Source organism: Rhinopithecus bieti, unplaced genomic scaffold, assembly GCF_001698545.2.
Source record: "Rhinopithecus bieti isolate Rb0 unplaced genomic scaffold, ASM169854v2 scaffold_42084, whole genome shotgun sequence".
NCBI classification, from domain to species: domain Eukaryota; kingdom Metazoa; phylum Chordata; class Mammalia; order Primates; family Cercopithecidae; genus Rhinopithecus; species Rhinopithecus bieti.
Genome location: NW_016818934.1, coordinates 2,063,330 through 2,079,095, shown reverse-complemented (window position 1 = coordinate 2,079,095; position 15,766 = coordinate 2,063,330). Strand labels below are relative to the sequence as shown.

Sequence of the window (15,766 nt, the reverse complement as noted above, 5' to 3'; positions counted from 1 at the left end):
TACCCTAAACAGTGAGATGGGTTATTAACAATCTGTGCTTCAACTCAAACAGAAAACCATGTCCAAGGTCGTTTCTGTGTAATTCACTCCATAAGCAAATCAAACTCTGTTCTGATGATTTTGAGCCTATCCTTGTCTCTTTTCAGGCCCATGCTTGACCGTGGAAAACCCCTCAAGTGAGCAATGTGTGAACCTCTAGGTGAGCCCCGTTTTAAGAAAACCCTGATGCTGACTTGCAAATCTAAACAGTTTAATGAGAGTACGATTATGAATATTACAAAGGGAAACACATTTGTTTATAATATGATTTGAGTGTTGATAAAGATCAGTTTTCATCTGACACTTCCAGAAATATTTCTGTAATGTAAAGGAAAGCACATTGGCATTTTCAGTGAATTTAGATTCCTAACCCCAAGTCTGGAGAGCATCTTCCCATAACCCAAAAATAAAACTTTATAGAACGTTAACATTCTCCTGCCTCTTCTTGGGTAACCCTTCCATCCTTGACTTAAAGTAATTACCTGTTGTCATGCTGATTTCATCAGATTATAGAAGAGAGAGAATAATCAACACTTCTGAGGTGGAAAGGACTTTCACATCCCTCCCTGTCATGAAACTGATTAAGAAGTTGAGGCGGAGAGTGGGGAAGGACTTGCTCAACATGGTAGGGGCTCATTAGCAGCAGAGCTGGGGCAGAACCAGCCCTCTTGCCTTCCGGGCTAATGCACAGTTCCTGGTATTGTGCTTTCCATATTAAATGACCGAGTTGTGTGACCATGTCGCTGACCTCTATCCCTTTCTTGGTGACTTCTCTTTAAGGATAAGGCTTATTTCACAGAAGAGGGCAAGTTCCCCTCAAAGGGAGCTCTTATGGAACAAACTATGGGTATAAATTCTAAACTAAACATATCTTTGATAAGCGTTGTGCATCTTAGAAAAGAGAGGTTCTGGAATGGTGACTATATACATGTTTCTTTGTGTTTGGGGAGAGAGTCCCAGAGCAGACCGGAGGGAAGGCTAAGTGGTCTCTTATGCTGGGGACCTGGACTGCCTGCTGAAGGCTGAATTTACAGTGATGTGTTTTAGAGAGGGAAACTTAGGAGATGTCGTAGGCCTGGTACTTTGTTATGATTGATACCCTTCTGTTTCTCTCCTGGGACAGGTAGTAGATGCGGTTGGCCTCTGGGTAGGTGACTTTGCTGAGCGGGAGCTTGTAGATGGCGGGGTTGTTGGTCGTCAGGAGCAGGAAGGTGAGAGCTGAGAGACAGAAGGGCCAAGTGCAGGGTGGCAATCCAAACTGGGGGGAAAGAACACAGATAAGCCTTGGTCGTATCAGGTGCTTGCGCTGTTTTAATCAGCCCTTATCAATCACCTACAGCCCTGGGGACAGGAGGGGCTGCTTTATGGGCATTGATGAAGATACTTCATTGATGACCAATATAAATAAAATTATGCCAGTGCTGTTCATCTGCACTGTAACAGGTGAACACACAATCTTCAAAATGCAGCCACTGGGAACCCTAATAATTGGGCTAATATGCCCTTATGTAGAAGTCATCAAAGCATAATATGTCTTTTGTAGAAGCTGTGTTTTGTCAAAAGCTATGTTTCTGGCCAGGTTAGACTTCTAACTCTAGGAACTATGCTCATCCTGTGTCTTCTCCCATCAGCCCCTGTTGGAGAAGTGTCTTTTGCATCTAGTACAATGAGTACTAGACTCATCACAAAACTGTACGACATCAAGTGTTTAGCCGAGGTGTGCACAAATACAATGAGGCCCTCACAATAGCAAAGACTTGGAATCAACCCAAATGTCCATCTGTGACAGACTGATTAAGAAAATGTGGCACATATACACCATGGAATACTATGCAGCCATAAAAAAGGATGAGTTTGCGTCCTTTGTAGGGACATGGATGCAGCTGGAAACCATCATTCTTAGCAAACTATCACAAGAAGAGAAAACCAAACACCGCATGTTCTCACTCATAGGTGGGAACTGAACAATGAGATCACTTGGACTTGGAAAGGGGAACATCACACACTGGGGCCTATCATGGGGAGGGAGGAGGAGGGAGGGATTGCATTGGGGAGTTATACATGATATAAATGATGAATTGATGGGTGCTGACGAGTTGATGGGTGCAGCACACCAACATGGCATAAGTATACATATGTAACAAACCTGCACGTTATGCACATGTACCCTAGAACTTAAAGTATAATAAAAAAAAAAAAAAAAAAAAGAAATTTAGCTCACTGGGGAAGACAGGATAGTATCAGGGAAGGCAAATTCTACTGCTTAGAAAAATTCCTTCTTATGCTAAGTCCAAACCACCCATTTTCACTAAAGGTAAGGGAGAGATTTAGGCAGGTGTGACTAGAATGCCCACCCCCTCCTTATCCACAGGATCACCTGGACTTCTCCTTGTTGTCTGCACAAAGTGTGCCCTTGTACCCTTATCTGAGAAGGGGAGGCACCAGCTACAAGTGGGGCTCTGAGCCCTCTGCACTGGGGTTGGGGGCCAGCATGGGCTCCTCCTGACCTCACACATCACCCTACTAGAGCCCAAATGAGGAAGGGGTTCCCAGACTGGCCCGTGACCTTAAGCTTCAGCTCTGGCTCCTCTCTGGCCTGGCTGGGGCTTGACTCCCCTTCTTCTATGGAGGGGAGCTAGTTAGTTGCCGTGGGGCAAGGATATATGCTGCCTCACAAGCTAGCTGGGCAGACATACACAAATTAAATAGTAAGGATTTAAAAATATTTATAGAAGACGATAGAGAGGAATTTGATTTACAAGATAATGCTCCTTAAATTGTCCTCTAAGAAGCTCCTGGCCTACTGATGATAGGAATGGATTGGCCCATAGTTGAAATGTAAATTTTGGGGCCTGGCTCCCTCTGCCTAGCAGGTGCTAAAGTGAGTAGTGTGGCTTGAAATAAGGGAGATGAACTGGGGAATGGTTCTTAGAGGAGAGAGGTTTTCTGCAGGTTTGGGGAAACTAAGAGGACACCAGGAAGGACGTTGTAGGCATGTTCTGAACCTGTGTCAACTCACCACAGAAAACATGTTATCCAGGGCAGCACCCAGATAGGCAGCAAACAGTGCTAGAAAAAAAAAACAAGAAATAGACCAGTAACTATTTAATAGCACCTCGAGATTGGTCTACATATTCTCTTCCCATCAATTTTATGCCACAAATGCTATCTCTAAGATTTTTAAAAAATTTGAGTTATGTTTCCATTCTTTGGCAGCTTTAAAAGTGTTAAATTCCATGCAAATGCCGGCGCAGCGAAGACAGCAGATGAACTTGTTAAAAAGGGCCAGAATTGAGCTGTTACAGTTCTCTTGGGTCCCACCACCTTGCATTCCAGTAAAGGAACATTTAACAGCATAAGCCATAAATGAAAATTTTACTATACGGCGAAGGCAAGTGAATCCCAGAACTCCCTACTGGAATATTTCATCAAAAGTTATTAACATAATATGGGTTTCTAGGGAAGAGCAGCATTCTGAAAGCTTGAGGAAGACTAGACATGCCCAGTGCCTTGACGTGTAGCCCCTACGGAAGGCACGATCAGGCTGACCACTGGGAATGAGCCCCGTGTCGGCAACAGGGGAGAAGCTATTAAAATGTGCTAGTGTAATTGGCCTTTGCTTCCAAATCCTTCATTTCTCACTGAGAACATCCCAGTTGTCCTTAGGATTATATTAACAAGAGCTGACCTTTATTAGTGTGTTATTGTATGCCCTGCTAGTAGCAATACTGCCATAGCTTTCAGGATTCCTACAGTGTAAGCACTATTATTGTTGTCATTTCACACATGAGAAAACTGAGACTCAGAGAGGTGAAATAATAGGACTGTTTGGCCTATATTTCAGTTGGAGAAGTCTCTTTTGTTTTGGAGGTAGAGATTCGAGGTGGAAGAGTAGATGAGATTAAAGAATGAGTTACACAGCCAGGAGCGGTGCCGCATGTCTGTAATCCCAGCACTTTGGGAGGCTAAGACGGGAGGATCACTTGAGCCCAGGAGTTTGAGACCAGTCTGGGCAACAAAGCAAGATATCATCTCTACAAAAACCAAAAACATTAACTGGGTGTGTTGGCATGTGCCTGTAATCTCAGATACTTGGGAGGCTGAGGCAGGAGGATGGCTTGAGCCCAGGAGTTTGAGGCTGCAGTGAACTATGATCATGCTAGTTACTGTGCTCTAGCCTGGGTGACAGAGCAAGACCTGGTCTCAAAAAACAGCAAACAAACAAATGAAAGAGAATGAGTTAGATGAGTTATATGAAGTGGAGTGTGCGGCTATCAATGGGCATCATGGGTCACACGAGGCAGCTTATTCTCTGAGAGCGAACAGGAGCCCATGCCATCCTTTGTGTTTGCTGAATCTTCATTTAACTAGAGATAATAGAGCTTAGCGCTTACTGGATATTCACTATGTGTCAGCATTATTCTCATCATGTTCACAAATGATCTAATTTGATCCTGACAACAGCTGTAGGAGTTGGGCACTGTGAGTATCAGACATTGAGAGTTCAAGCAGCTTGCCCAGGATTACATGGCTAACAAGTGGTGGAGCCCCAGCCATCTGGCTCTGGGAGTGGGCTCTTAACCCGCCTCTCAGATCTGAGGTTGAAAAGACAGAGGCAAACCAAGCACCACCAAGGCCCCAGGATAAACGGGAGCCAGATGGCCCGAGAGGGACTCTGGGCTTGGTCTGTGAAGAATGGAAGATTCCAACTCCATCCATCTTCCCTGGAATCCAGAGCCAAAGGATTCATTCTCTCTCCCTCTTCTCCCACTGATATTTGCTATTTTATCCAATTTGGTGGTGTTACTAGCAGGAAAACCCTCTGAAAACCCCGCGTGGACTCCTGTGTGGCTGTAGGGCTTGCAGAGTTGGGAGAGAGGAGGAAGGTTAGAAGAAGGAAGACGAAATGAGACATGCAGCCTGCCTGGGCTGCAGGGAGAACTGTCTGTCTCAGATGATGTGCAGAGCAGGCTGTGGTGGAAGGAACCTTTGTGACAGGATGCCTGGCCACCTGGCCTGTCTTATCCATCACTGACTGTGTGATGTTGGAAAGGGGCTTAACTGTTCTGGGCTTGAATTTTTTCACTGGTAGAGAAAGCACTGGCTTCAGGAAACAGTGTGGTGTCCTGAAAAGAGCACAGTCTTTTACAGTCAGGCAGACCTGACTTCAAGCAATGTATTTAGCTTCCTTTAGCCTCATTTCTCCATCTGTGAAATGGGGGTATTAATATCATCCACACACTTAACAGGGCTGGTGGGAAGATTAAATGCGATGGCCTGTGCCAAAGTTTCACAGCTCCAGCTCCGTGGACACCTTGGACGGGGCAATTCCTTATTGTGGGGGGCTGTCCTGTGTATTGTAGGGTGTTTAAGAGCATCTCTGGCTTTTACCCATTAGATGCCAGTAGCACTTCCCCCAGCCTCAGGTATGACACACAAAAATGTCATCAGACATTGCCAAATGTTGCTGGGGAAGGGGAAAATCACCCCTGGTTGAGAACCACCAGGGTAATATCTGACATAATTTGGGCATTTAAGATTTGTTTGTTGAATATGAATATTCCTTAGTGAATAAGCAGAACTTGGAGTTGGTATCCAGGGATATCCTGTAATGTCCTTTCCCAGCTGGTATCCTAGATATCCTTGTCCTCTGAGACTCTGGACAGAAGTTACAGCTCCAGGCTCTGAATGCAGCCAACTGCCCACCCCCCTATGCCCCCCACTGACTCCCCAACCGGGCCACCTGCTCTGATCTTACGTGGAGTTCGTGGGCCACTAAGAGAGCCTAGAGTGGCACAGTCTTGACTCTGAATCTAAAAATTTCAGGACTCCTTGACTTTTCATTTCTAGCATTCAAACTTTTAATTTTTAATGGGATGAGGCCCAAACCAATTTAATAATATAAATGATGACTGATTTTAAAGATAGCTGAGCATTTAGAATTTTGTCATTGGGACATTTTATGGAAGGAAGGAACTTAGGCATAGGTCTAGTTTCAGATCATGTAAAAATGCCAGCCTATTAAGAAGTTAAAGTTAATTTAAATTAAAATATTAACAGTGACATTTATTTCCAGTGGGGCTATTCTGCCTGTGAAGGAGCTATCATTCCCTCCTGCTCTCACTACCTCCTGGTTGCCTATCAATGGGCCCTACACGCAAGTAAGCCTGACTACGCGTTCCAGATTTTCTAGATGGCCTCAACTTCTTTTTTTCATTGAACCTATAAAAACATTTGTTTGTGAGGCTGAGTGGGCAGATCACTTGAGCGCAGGACCAGCCTGGGAAACAGTGCAGCCCTGTCTCTACAAAATATATATATAAAAATTAGCTGGGCATGGTAGTGCATGCCTATAGCCCCAGCTACTCAGGAAGCTGAGGTGGGAGGATCACTTGAGTCCGGGAGGTTGGGGCTGCAGTGAGCCGTGATCATGCCACTGCACTCCAGTCTGGGCAACAGAGTAAGACCCTGTCTCAAAACAGCACCAACAATGAAACGCCCCCCAAACTCTACTTGTATATGTTATAGACTGCTTTCCCATTTTTGGTCTATAAGTATATCACTGGATGCTTCCAGATCTTTCTTTAACTTGTAGAAGGAGGGTTGACTCTATCTCTGCCCACAGGCAAGTCCTTTTACCTCCCTTAGCCTCAGGCACCATGGCTACGAAATAGAGCTGGAGTTTTCAGCTTCTTAAAATGATATAATGAAGTAATATTTGGAAAAGTATTTTGGTGAAAACCAATAAATGTCAGATATTATTACTGTGTAGTCTGTCTGAAAGTTCAAGGAGCCACCTAAAGGGGCTTAAAATTCACTTTAGTGTATTATCATGTTTCCTGAAGTCGTCAGGCCCATTGGCACTTTTGGAAGATGATGTGACTCAGTTTCACTGAAGCCAATGAGTGCACCTTGGTTTATGAGAGGCTTCAGAGAGAGGTGCCATGCTGGGAAAGGGGGTGGGGAGTTTGAGTTCGGACTGAGGAAGACCTATCTTCATGTCTCAGCCTTGTCTTTTACTATGCAGTTGAGCCGCTTCACCTCTTTGACAAGGCTGGGACTTGGGGAGGTGAGTGAAGCACCTAGGGTGCAAAATTTCAGGTGGCCTTCACTCTCAGGGTCACGGAGATATGTCAGGGTCATCACCTGCTTGACTCTGAGAGTAAGCACCTCCTTAAATTTTGCATCCCAGCTGTCTCCCTCGTCTCACCTTAGTCTTGCTCTTTGACACAACTTTTCCTCATTTGTAAAATACGAATAGTAATACCAACCTTGGAGAATTAGTGTTAAAGGTAGAGACGAGGTATTTAAAATCCCTACTTCATGGTGGGTGTTAGGTGAATGGCTACCTTTTATTTGGGCAATATGACAGCTACCATTTTTTTTTAAAGTAACTACAGTGTGCTGGCCTTAGGTTGGGATAGCAAAAGTAATTTTAAGAAGAGCAAATGAAAAGACAGCAGCTTTACACTTCGTATCTTGTTTAGAGTTTGTGGTGACTGTCATAAAATGCAAAAGAAAATATATCTACAAATTATCTTAAGGAAACAAATATATGGCCATAGCCGATCCAGAATATCTTCCCTAGCAAGAATATTTGGAAAATTTTTATTATAAAATTTATTTTTAAAAATAAGTTTATAGGCTGGGTGCAGTGGCTCACGTCTGTATTCCCAGCACTTTGGGAAGCCGAGGTGGGCGGATCATGAGGTCAGGAGATCGAGACCATCCTGGCTAACACAGCGAAACCTCGTCTCTACTAAAAATACAAAAACATTAGCCAGGCGTGGTGGCGGGCGCCTGTAGTCCCAGCTTCTCAAGAGGCTGAGGCAGGAGAATGGCGTGAACCTGGGAGGCTGAGCTTGCAGTGAGCCGAGATCGCACCACTGTACTCCAGCCTGGGTGACAGAGCGAGATTCCATCTCAAATAAAATAAAATAAGTTTATATAGATAATGTTCACAGAATCTACGGATGTACTAAAATAGAACTTCAGTTTTAAACGTTCTGCTCAAAAGGAGTTTTGTTTGGTTTCCGTTCATATAACATCAAGAAATAAAGGATGGTCAAGGATTAGGACATATAAATCTACCAACTTGTTAGAGTTGATCTAATTTCCTGGAACTCTGAACAAATACATAACAAACGGGTCATTTGAAGGGCCACAGCTAATGTTTGAGTGCTTAAGGTAAAACGCTGCAGATGATGTAAATCACCCAATTCCATATGTAAGGAGTAACCTGCATAAGAGTTGCTTGGTCAGTTTGCTCCAACACCCGCCAGGAGAGTAGCAATTATAGGAGACAGGCCAGGAACAACACCCAAACCTCCACCACCGTCTTCATGTGACTGAACATTGTGTATTCGGTGAAAATAGTGTTTAATCTATTAATTACTAAATAACCATCGAAGACAGTTTCATGTAAAAACCCTTTTATAAAGGAAACAAATCCTCCCATCCCTATTTGGGGGAGTAGCAGAATTTTCTCAGGGTGGTTTTCTTTGCCGGGATAGAAAACGGTCTCATCTGAGGTCATCAGGGAATTCTGTGGGCAGTACCTACCGCAGGCGATGGCAAGGAGGTGCGTCTGCCAGGTGATGACGTAGAACATGCCTCCTATCGCTATGCATGCAAGGGTGCTGTTGAAGCCACACAGGCCCAAGTAGATGGAGTCAAAGGGCGTCGCAATACTGAGTGCTGTGAGAGAAGGCAGGCATCAGGGTTCAGTCTAGGGTCTTATGGGGCCCATCTGCTGGCCCTGAAACCTACCACAGTCCTCAAAGCCCAGAGCCAGTTATCTTCTTAGGTAGTTATACAAAAAGGACTTTTGGCTTTATTCTGTGAAAAAAACATCTAAAGGAAACAAATGGCCATAGAGTCCCATGAATACTAGCAGTTAAGCTGGCGTGGGTTGAAGAGCTTCTTTGAGTAAGGACAGAAGTCTGATTTAAACAGCCCAGAGAATATCCTTCCCCTGCCAAGAAAGAGAACCTCTCCTTCATCGATACCTTAATTCTCTAATGGAGAACGAATCTTTCTTGTTATCACTGGAGATGACTTAACATGTAAATACGCCTGGAAGAAACTTCTCCCAAACTTTAAATTTATACTAAGGTGTAAATGACTAACACCAAAGCCTTTCTTGAGGGCAGCTGTGGCTCAGGAGAGGATAAAGGGACTAGACCAAAAATAGAGAAACAGGGTACAACAGAAGGAGGGAAAGTTCACAGGAATCAGCAGGTGTAGTGTTGAAGATGAAAGTCTCCATTTTATTTGGAGCCAGCCCCAGGCTCTAACCCCCTCACAGCCCAGGGAAGTGAGGACACAGACCTGCTAGCATCCCTATGGTGGATCCAATTGCTGCATGCAAGCAAATGAGAGGTGAGGATATGAACAGAGCTGTGAGAAAGATGCCTCCAGTCCAGGGGTTATCACAGCCATACACTTGGCCAATTCCAATGGGGATGGCTCTCAAAAGCTGTAGGCAAAACAGGATTACATGCTTATTATGGAGGCAAAAGAGACAACTTGACCTTGGCTGCAAGAGACTTGGCACCGAACCCTCCCCGCTAACATTTTGCAACAGGTGTCCAAGATTTTTATTTCTATTCAAATAGGTTAACTTTTAACAGGAACAAAAGCTTTATTATCTTAATATCGAGTTCTTAGAATACTGATGGATTAGGATGTTGAGTTTCCTTTATTTAGAAATATGAGTGTAAGACATTTATTCCCCAGGGAAGAGAACCTGAAAACCTTTCAAAGTAGGGTACTATTCTTTAGAAAAGTAATATATGTCTGATCAAAGTTGGGGTTTAAAAACCCTTTGCAATTTTTTTTTTATGAGATGGACTTTCACTCTTGTTGCCCAGGCTGGAGTGCAATGGCACAATCTTGGCTCACCGCAACCTCCGCCTCCCGGGTTCAAGAGATTCTCTTGCTTCAGCCTCCCGAGTAGCTGGGATTACAGGCATGTGCCACCATGCCCGGCTAATATTGTATTTTTAGTAGAGATGAGGTTTTTCCATGTTGATCATGCTGGTCTTAAACTCCTGATCTCAGGTGATTTGCCCGCCTCGGACTCCCAAAGTGCTGGGATTACAGGCATGAGCCACCATGCCTGGCTGTGATTTTTTTTTTAAAAGCTAAAAAGATGACGAGAAGGCGAAATATGAGACAAAAAAATGGCCCTGTGTGTTTTCAAGAACAACATGTTTGGGGTGTGATTGTGTTAGTAAAGTCTGGAGCAGGAATTGGACTAGTATCTATAGGAGGGCCCAGGAGAAGGTAGTATTGCCCAGCATCTGCTGTTTTGATTAGTAAACCCTCAGGGCACCCTGCTTGATTCCATCCTCCACCTATCTCCAGGGCTGGTGGGACCTGTCTGAATGGAAAAGCACTTGAAAAAGTCTGGTGCCATGTGGGCACCTGCACAAGGGTCCCAGAGTTCCTGGAAATGCCAGCTTCCCCAGCCACAGGGACTGTCTTTTGGATGGTCTGGCCAAGGCCCTTGGGCAGGAAGCTGAGGAGAGGCAGTGTCCTGGGGCGAGTCTGTGTATAGGTTATGGCAAGGATGATCTTCTCTAGAGAGCTCTTCCCACTGGGCATGGCGGGAGAGGGAGATCCTGCCGCTCGGGGGCCCTCACACCACAGTGAGTGTGTGTACAGGAGATTGGCTAAGTGAGTTAGGCTTTGGGCTCGGTCTCCTGTTACCCAGGGCAGAGAACAGAATGAGGGCTCTGGCCTCACTATGCAGGGCAAAAGGGATAGGCGAGAGAGAGTTGTATATACAGAGGCAGCAGCATGGGCAGTTTTGTTCCCAGCCAGTTGCACCCTTCGGGGGCTCTCAGTGGTCACAAGAGCAGAGGAACCTGTGGGGACTCAACATTACTGGGAAGTTTAGACTCTCCCTCTGAAATTCACCGCTTATTTATCAGAAACTCAAGGCTCTAATTTGTCAAAAAGACAAAACATTTGAATCATTGTTATAATCTATTCAGTTGGCCAGAAAGTTACTTCTTAAAGAACAATGCCACAAAATTGAATTTTTCTTTCCTGGAACGCTGGTGGAGTGGTGATGGTGGTGGGGGTTCTCAAGTGTTTGTACAGGATTATTCATTGTTTTTCCATTTCTATAAAATTTCAAAATATCTTCTCAACCGAAACTGTGACATAGAGAATGCAATATCTAAAATCTGCATTTTCTAACATCATTTCCCCATAGCATACCACTTAGAGCAAGTTTGTCTCCAAAAGATACTAATTGGGTAGACTAAGAATGGGCAGCTTAAGAAGCTGAACTGCCAGCACAGCACCTTTTCTTGTTTCTGGTCCAAGAAGGTCCTCTCACACCCAAAATAATCAACAAGGATGCAACTAACACAAATCGTTCTCAGCCAGGTGCAATGGTTCACACCTGTAATCCCAGCACTTTGGGAGGCTGAGGTGGCATGATCGCTTGAGGCCAGAGGTTTGAGACCAGCTTGAGCAACATGACAAGAGCCGATCTCTACAAAAAAATATAAAGCATTAGCTGGGCCTGGTGGCACATGCCTGTAGTCCCAGCTACTCAGAAGGCTGAGGTGAGAGGATTGCTTGAGCCCAGGAGTTTGAGGCTGTAGTGAGCTGTGATTGTGTCACTGCACTCCAGCCAGGGTGACAGAATGAGACTCTATCTCTGAAACAACAACAACCAAAACCTCCCAAAATCGAATAGTTTTCTTGCTAAATACTGGTGCTTCTCAGTGTTAATTCAGGGCTCTTTCTACTATACCACGCTGTTGCTTACTGTGGAAGGCTAAGAGAAATGAGGCATCATTATTTCAGAGAAAGTTCCTTCAACAAGCCCAAGTGACTTTGTGGTCAGATGATGAGTTGCCAATAACGAAGTCTCCGAGTGAGCGCCAGACTGTGGGGCCGTTTCGTGTAACGGAAAGTAGGAGGGCCTCGGAGAAAACATGCCTAGTTAGATAAGACGGCTGGCTAATGGGCACATTTCTCTAGGCTGACTTAATGCTGTGAGTGCAGCTTCTTCTTAATCACCTTGGCTGACTTCCAGAGGTCAGGATTATATACAGAATACTTACTAAAAAAAACTTTGAAAGCTCTGTTATATGTTTCTTAATGAAAGAACACCTGTGCTTTAAAACCAACAGCGTGGTGTAGTAGTAGGAGCCCTGAGTTTACACTGAGAAGCACCAGTATTTAGCAAGCAAACTATTTGATTCTGGGGTTTTTGTTTTTGTTTTGGAGATAGAGTCTCATGGAGTGCAGTGACACAATCACAGCTCACTGCAGCCTCAGACTCCTGGGCTCAGGAGATCCTCCCACCTCAGCCTTCTGAGTAGCTGGAACTACAGACATGTGCCACCAGGCCCAGCTTTGGCGAGTGAAGGGAATAAACTCTGGAGGTTGGAACAATGACTTCTTAAGCCAATAGATGGTAGCATGATGTGTACGACTTGAGTGATTCTGTGTGCTTGAATGAAAGAAAATGCACAATGTAAGCTGTAAGCCTCAAAAAGACTTTTTAAACATCCACAAAGAGGCCAGTCCTGGAAGTCAGGAGGCTGAAGTTCTAGTCTTGACTTTGCTCCTCCCTAATTGGTTGTAAGACCTAAGGCAGGTCTCTTAACTCAGCCTCAGTTTCCTTCTCTGTGCTATCATAAGGTGGGACCAAAACTAGCCCTTTTTGCTGTCAGAAGTAGAAAAGGGTGGCAGCTCACGAGATATGTATGTAGCATGCCTGGTACCACATAATTGTTAAGAATTATTACTTGTGGATGTTTCTGATGTGCAAAATATGCAAATGCCACTAATATCCAGTGTGGGTAGACACTGCCCTTCCTCCTTCCGTGATACATACCAAGGGCACTTGGACCTCTGACCAGGTGATGTTGGGCGTGGCGGATGCAGGCTGCAGCAGCGTCGTGGGGAAGAAAAGGTTGTAGTGACCCGTGGCTGCCAGGTACAAAGTCACAGTGATATTGAAGGGCAGTGTGAAGACTGGGAGGTCCCACTTGCTGAAGATGGTACCCAGGGCGCTGGAGAGAATGGGGCTGATGGCAGAAGCATGAGAGATGCTGGTCAGGAAACCACCTGGTCATAACACTAGACTGCTGCAGCGGGGACTCCCTGTGCCTTCCTAGAGAAAAGCAGCCTGCTGGGTATTCTCTGGAGCCTGACTGGCTCTGAGCAGGTCTTTTCCCGGGCCTCTTCCTCCCACAGTGACGGGGTGGGGCACCCAAATTCAACTTCAGAAGGAGATATAAGGCAGGTGATCTTAGAACTTCCTTCAGGAGTCCTACAGCTCCATCTCCAGGCATCAGGAGAGAGGGCAGGTTGGGGAGGCAGAGGAGAGGGAATCACATTCGTTCAACAGATGTTTTTTGAGTGGCCGTGTGCATTGGCTTTGTGGCCAGGGTGCCCTGTGTTTTCTCAACATGGGGTAGAGCAGGCACTGAGGGCTTACCTGTGGCTGGGCCTTCAGCCTACCCTGGGAGGTGGTTTTGGTCTGCACAGGAGTGCCAAGGATTTAGAAAAGCTGAGGTGGGGGAGGGTTGAAAAGATTTCCAGAAACTGACAGGACCCTATAGTGCAGCTCTTAACCAATGTGGGCCTCAGTTTCTTTCTCTGTGCTCTCGCAGGATGAGACCAAAAACCCTTTAGATCTTAAAAACAAAAAGAATACTAAAGAGTGGTCACTAATGGGATACTATGTATAGACCTAGCATGGGGCTGCCATGGTATAAACTTAGTCATTATTTTCAGTGGGCATTTCTGATGTGCAAGCTAAATACATCCCACTTTAGCATCACGTTTAGACAGACGGTCATGGGGTTGGGATGAAAAGGTTGGTGGCCTTTGATATGAACCCATAACCCCTCTAAAGCAAACTTACCAAGACATGGACATGATGATGACGGGGAGCAACAGCCACCAGTAGTAGTCACCTTTGTCTGAGAACACGGCCATCAGCAGCCCCACCAGCACCCCATTGTAGCCGTGAAGTCCTGCCGCGATGGCTGACCTGGCAGGAGAGGGAGGGGCAGGTGGAGCAGGGGCTTCCCCAGGGCCTTTTACATTTTCCTATTGAGGCAGATTCTTTTTACCTGGGACCTGACTACATACACCTTCAAACAGACCACCCTTCTGGGAGTGGGGAGGGAAGACAACCCTATGATGCTATGACAAAACCAGGGAACAGTCATTTTTAGTTATCAGTGTCCTTATTTTGAGGGTTTCTGAGCTGGGAAGAGGGAGAATGGTCCCTATGGGGAGTGACTTCTTGGCCGCATGCTTGGACCCTGAGCCTCTGGGACTTACTTGTCTTGATTCAGGATGAGGGCTGTCAAGGTGGACATGATGGTACCCAGACAGCCTGAGATGGCCCACCAGGGGTTCTGGATGAAGAGGCCGAGGATGATGAGGATGCCGCTGAGGGGGTTGTTCACAAACATCACTTGAGATGTGCCTCGGAGGACCCAATCAAAGAACTGGAACACTGGGGACTTGTCTGAAATGGAAGCAGGGCAGGAAGTAGGCAAGTGCTCTGTGTGGGCGGCCGTAGGTGGGCAGGCAGAGGGTGTGAGGGAATCTGGATATCCGAAGTGGGTTTGCAGAGAGCCTGTCACCTGCTGTCACCTGCCACCAAAGACGGTAAATAAAGAACCCAAGAGAGCATCTGACTGCCAAGAAAACTCTTGAGGCCCATCTCAGCCAGATGTGACCTTCAGGTTGGTTTTCTGGCAGGGGGGATTAGGTGCCCTGAGCTGTCTCTGTCCCCTATGGTGGTACTATGAATTTTCAAGAAAATGTTCTTGCTGCATAGAGGGCATTAAACCCATGGGCTGAGCTCTGGAAAGAGTGCTAAGGAGAACCTATTGGCATAGTAGACACAGTTCTCCCATGAGCCATCCAGATGGTGTTTTTCTAGAATGCTGGCTCTAGAATCCCAATGTGAAAAACACCCGTCTGCAATATTTAGATCGGATATTTGAGGTACCAGAACTGTTATGTTCAGAAATGAGAGCTCATGAGCTCACACTCTTACATGTATTGCTATTTATATTCCAAGAGGCTGTATGTCTGTTATAACAGCAGAACTCCCAGCTTTCAGGAAAGACCACAGTAACAGAGCACAGTCTAGTCTATAGGGAATCCCCATGGCAATGGGTTTCCTGGCGATGGGTGGAGGTGACCTTTTTAGGGTCAGGGTCAGTGTTGCCCTCATAAAACTTTACCTTTGAGTCCCTCTCCACACTCCTTCATCTCCCCTGTGATGTAGCTGAGGGCTTTGCTAACCCTTTTCCCACCAGCAACCATAGAACTCCAAATCCAGGATGTCTCGGAAATGTTTGTTTCCACTTGTATCTCAGAGCTCTCCTCCATGGTGTCCAGATCCTGTCCAGGACAGAGATAGGCAAGAGTCTCCCACATTGGGTGGTTCTTACACTGAGAATTCATGCTCGTGGTCACTCAGGGACCAAGTAAGATTGTCATTTGGTATTTCATTAAATTACTATTTAACGTTCTCCCTGTTTCTGTAGATTAGACTGTCTTTTGTTTGACACATTACCTCATCTAATAGGTTAACTACCGTGCGGCACAGTAAGATAACATCTTGACTCTCATTCTGTAGATAAGGACTCTGGCATGTGGAGGTTCTCATTTTTGAAGGTCAAGGTCAAACAGCAGAACTGAGTTAACCACATATTTTTAGTCTTTT

General features: G+C 45.5%; 1 protein-coding gene across 3 annotated transcripts in view; it reads right to left on the bottom strand.

The window, feature by feature from the left end:
* Positions 1–265: 265 nt before the first annotated feature.
* Positions 266–15,766, bottom strand: part of SLC14A2 (solute carrier family 14 member 2) — a 70,869-nt gene continuing 55,368 nt past the window's right edge. For all 3 annotated transcript variants that reach the window (XM_017857856.1, XM_017857854.1, XM_017857855.1), the window contains exons 13-20: positions 15,282–15,441; positions 14,365–14,554; positions 13,940–14,068; positions 12,905–13,097; positions 9,370–9,517; positions 8,602–8,736; positions 3,059–3,108; positions 266–1,297 (exon numbers count right to left, since the gene is read on the bottom strand). In XM_017857856.1, the coding sequence (XP_017713345.1) occupies positions 1,097–1,297; positions 3,059–3,108; positions 8,602–8,736; positions 9,370–9,517; positions 12,905–13,097; positions 13,940–14,068; positions 14,365–14,554; positions 15,282–15,441 (1,206 nt within the window). In that variant the 3' untranslated portion in view covers positions 266–1,096. The remainder of the gene's footprint in view (positions 1,298–3,058; positions 3,109–8,601; positions 8,737–9,369; positions 9,518–12,904; positions 13,098–13,939; positions 14,069–14,364; positions 14,555–15,281; positions 15,442–15,766) is intronic.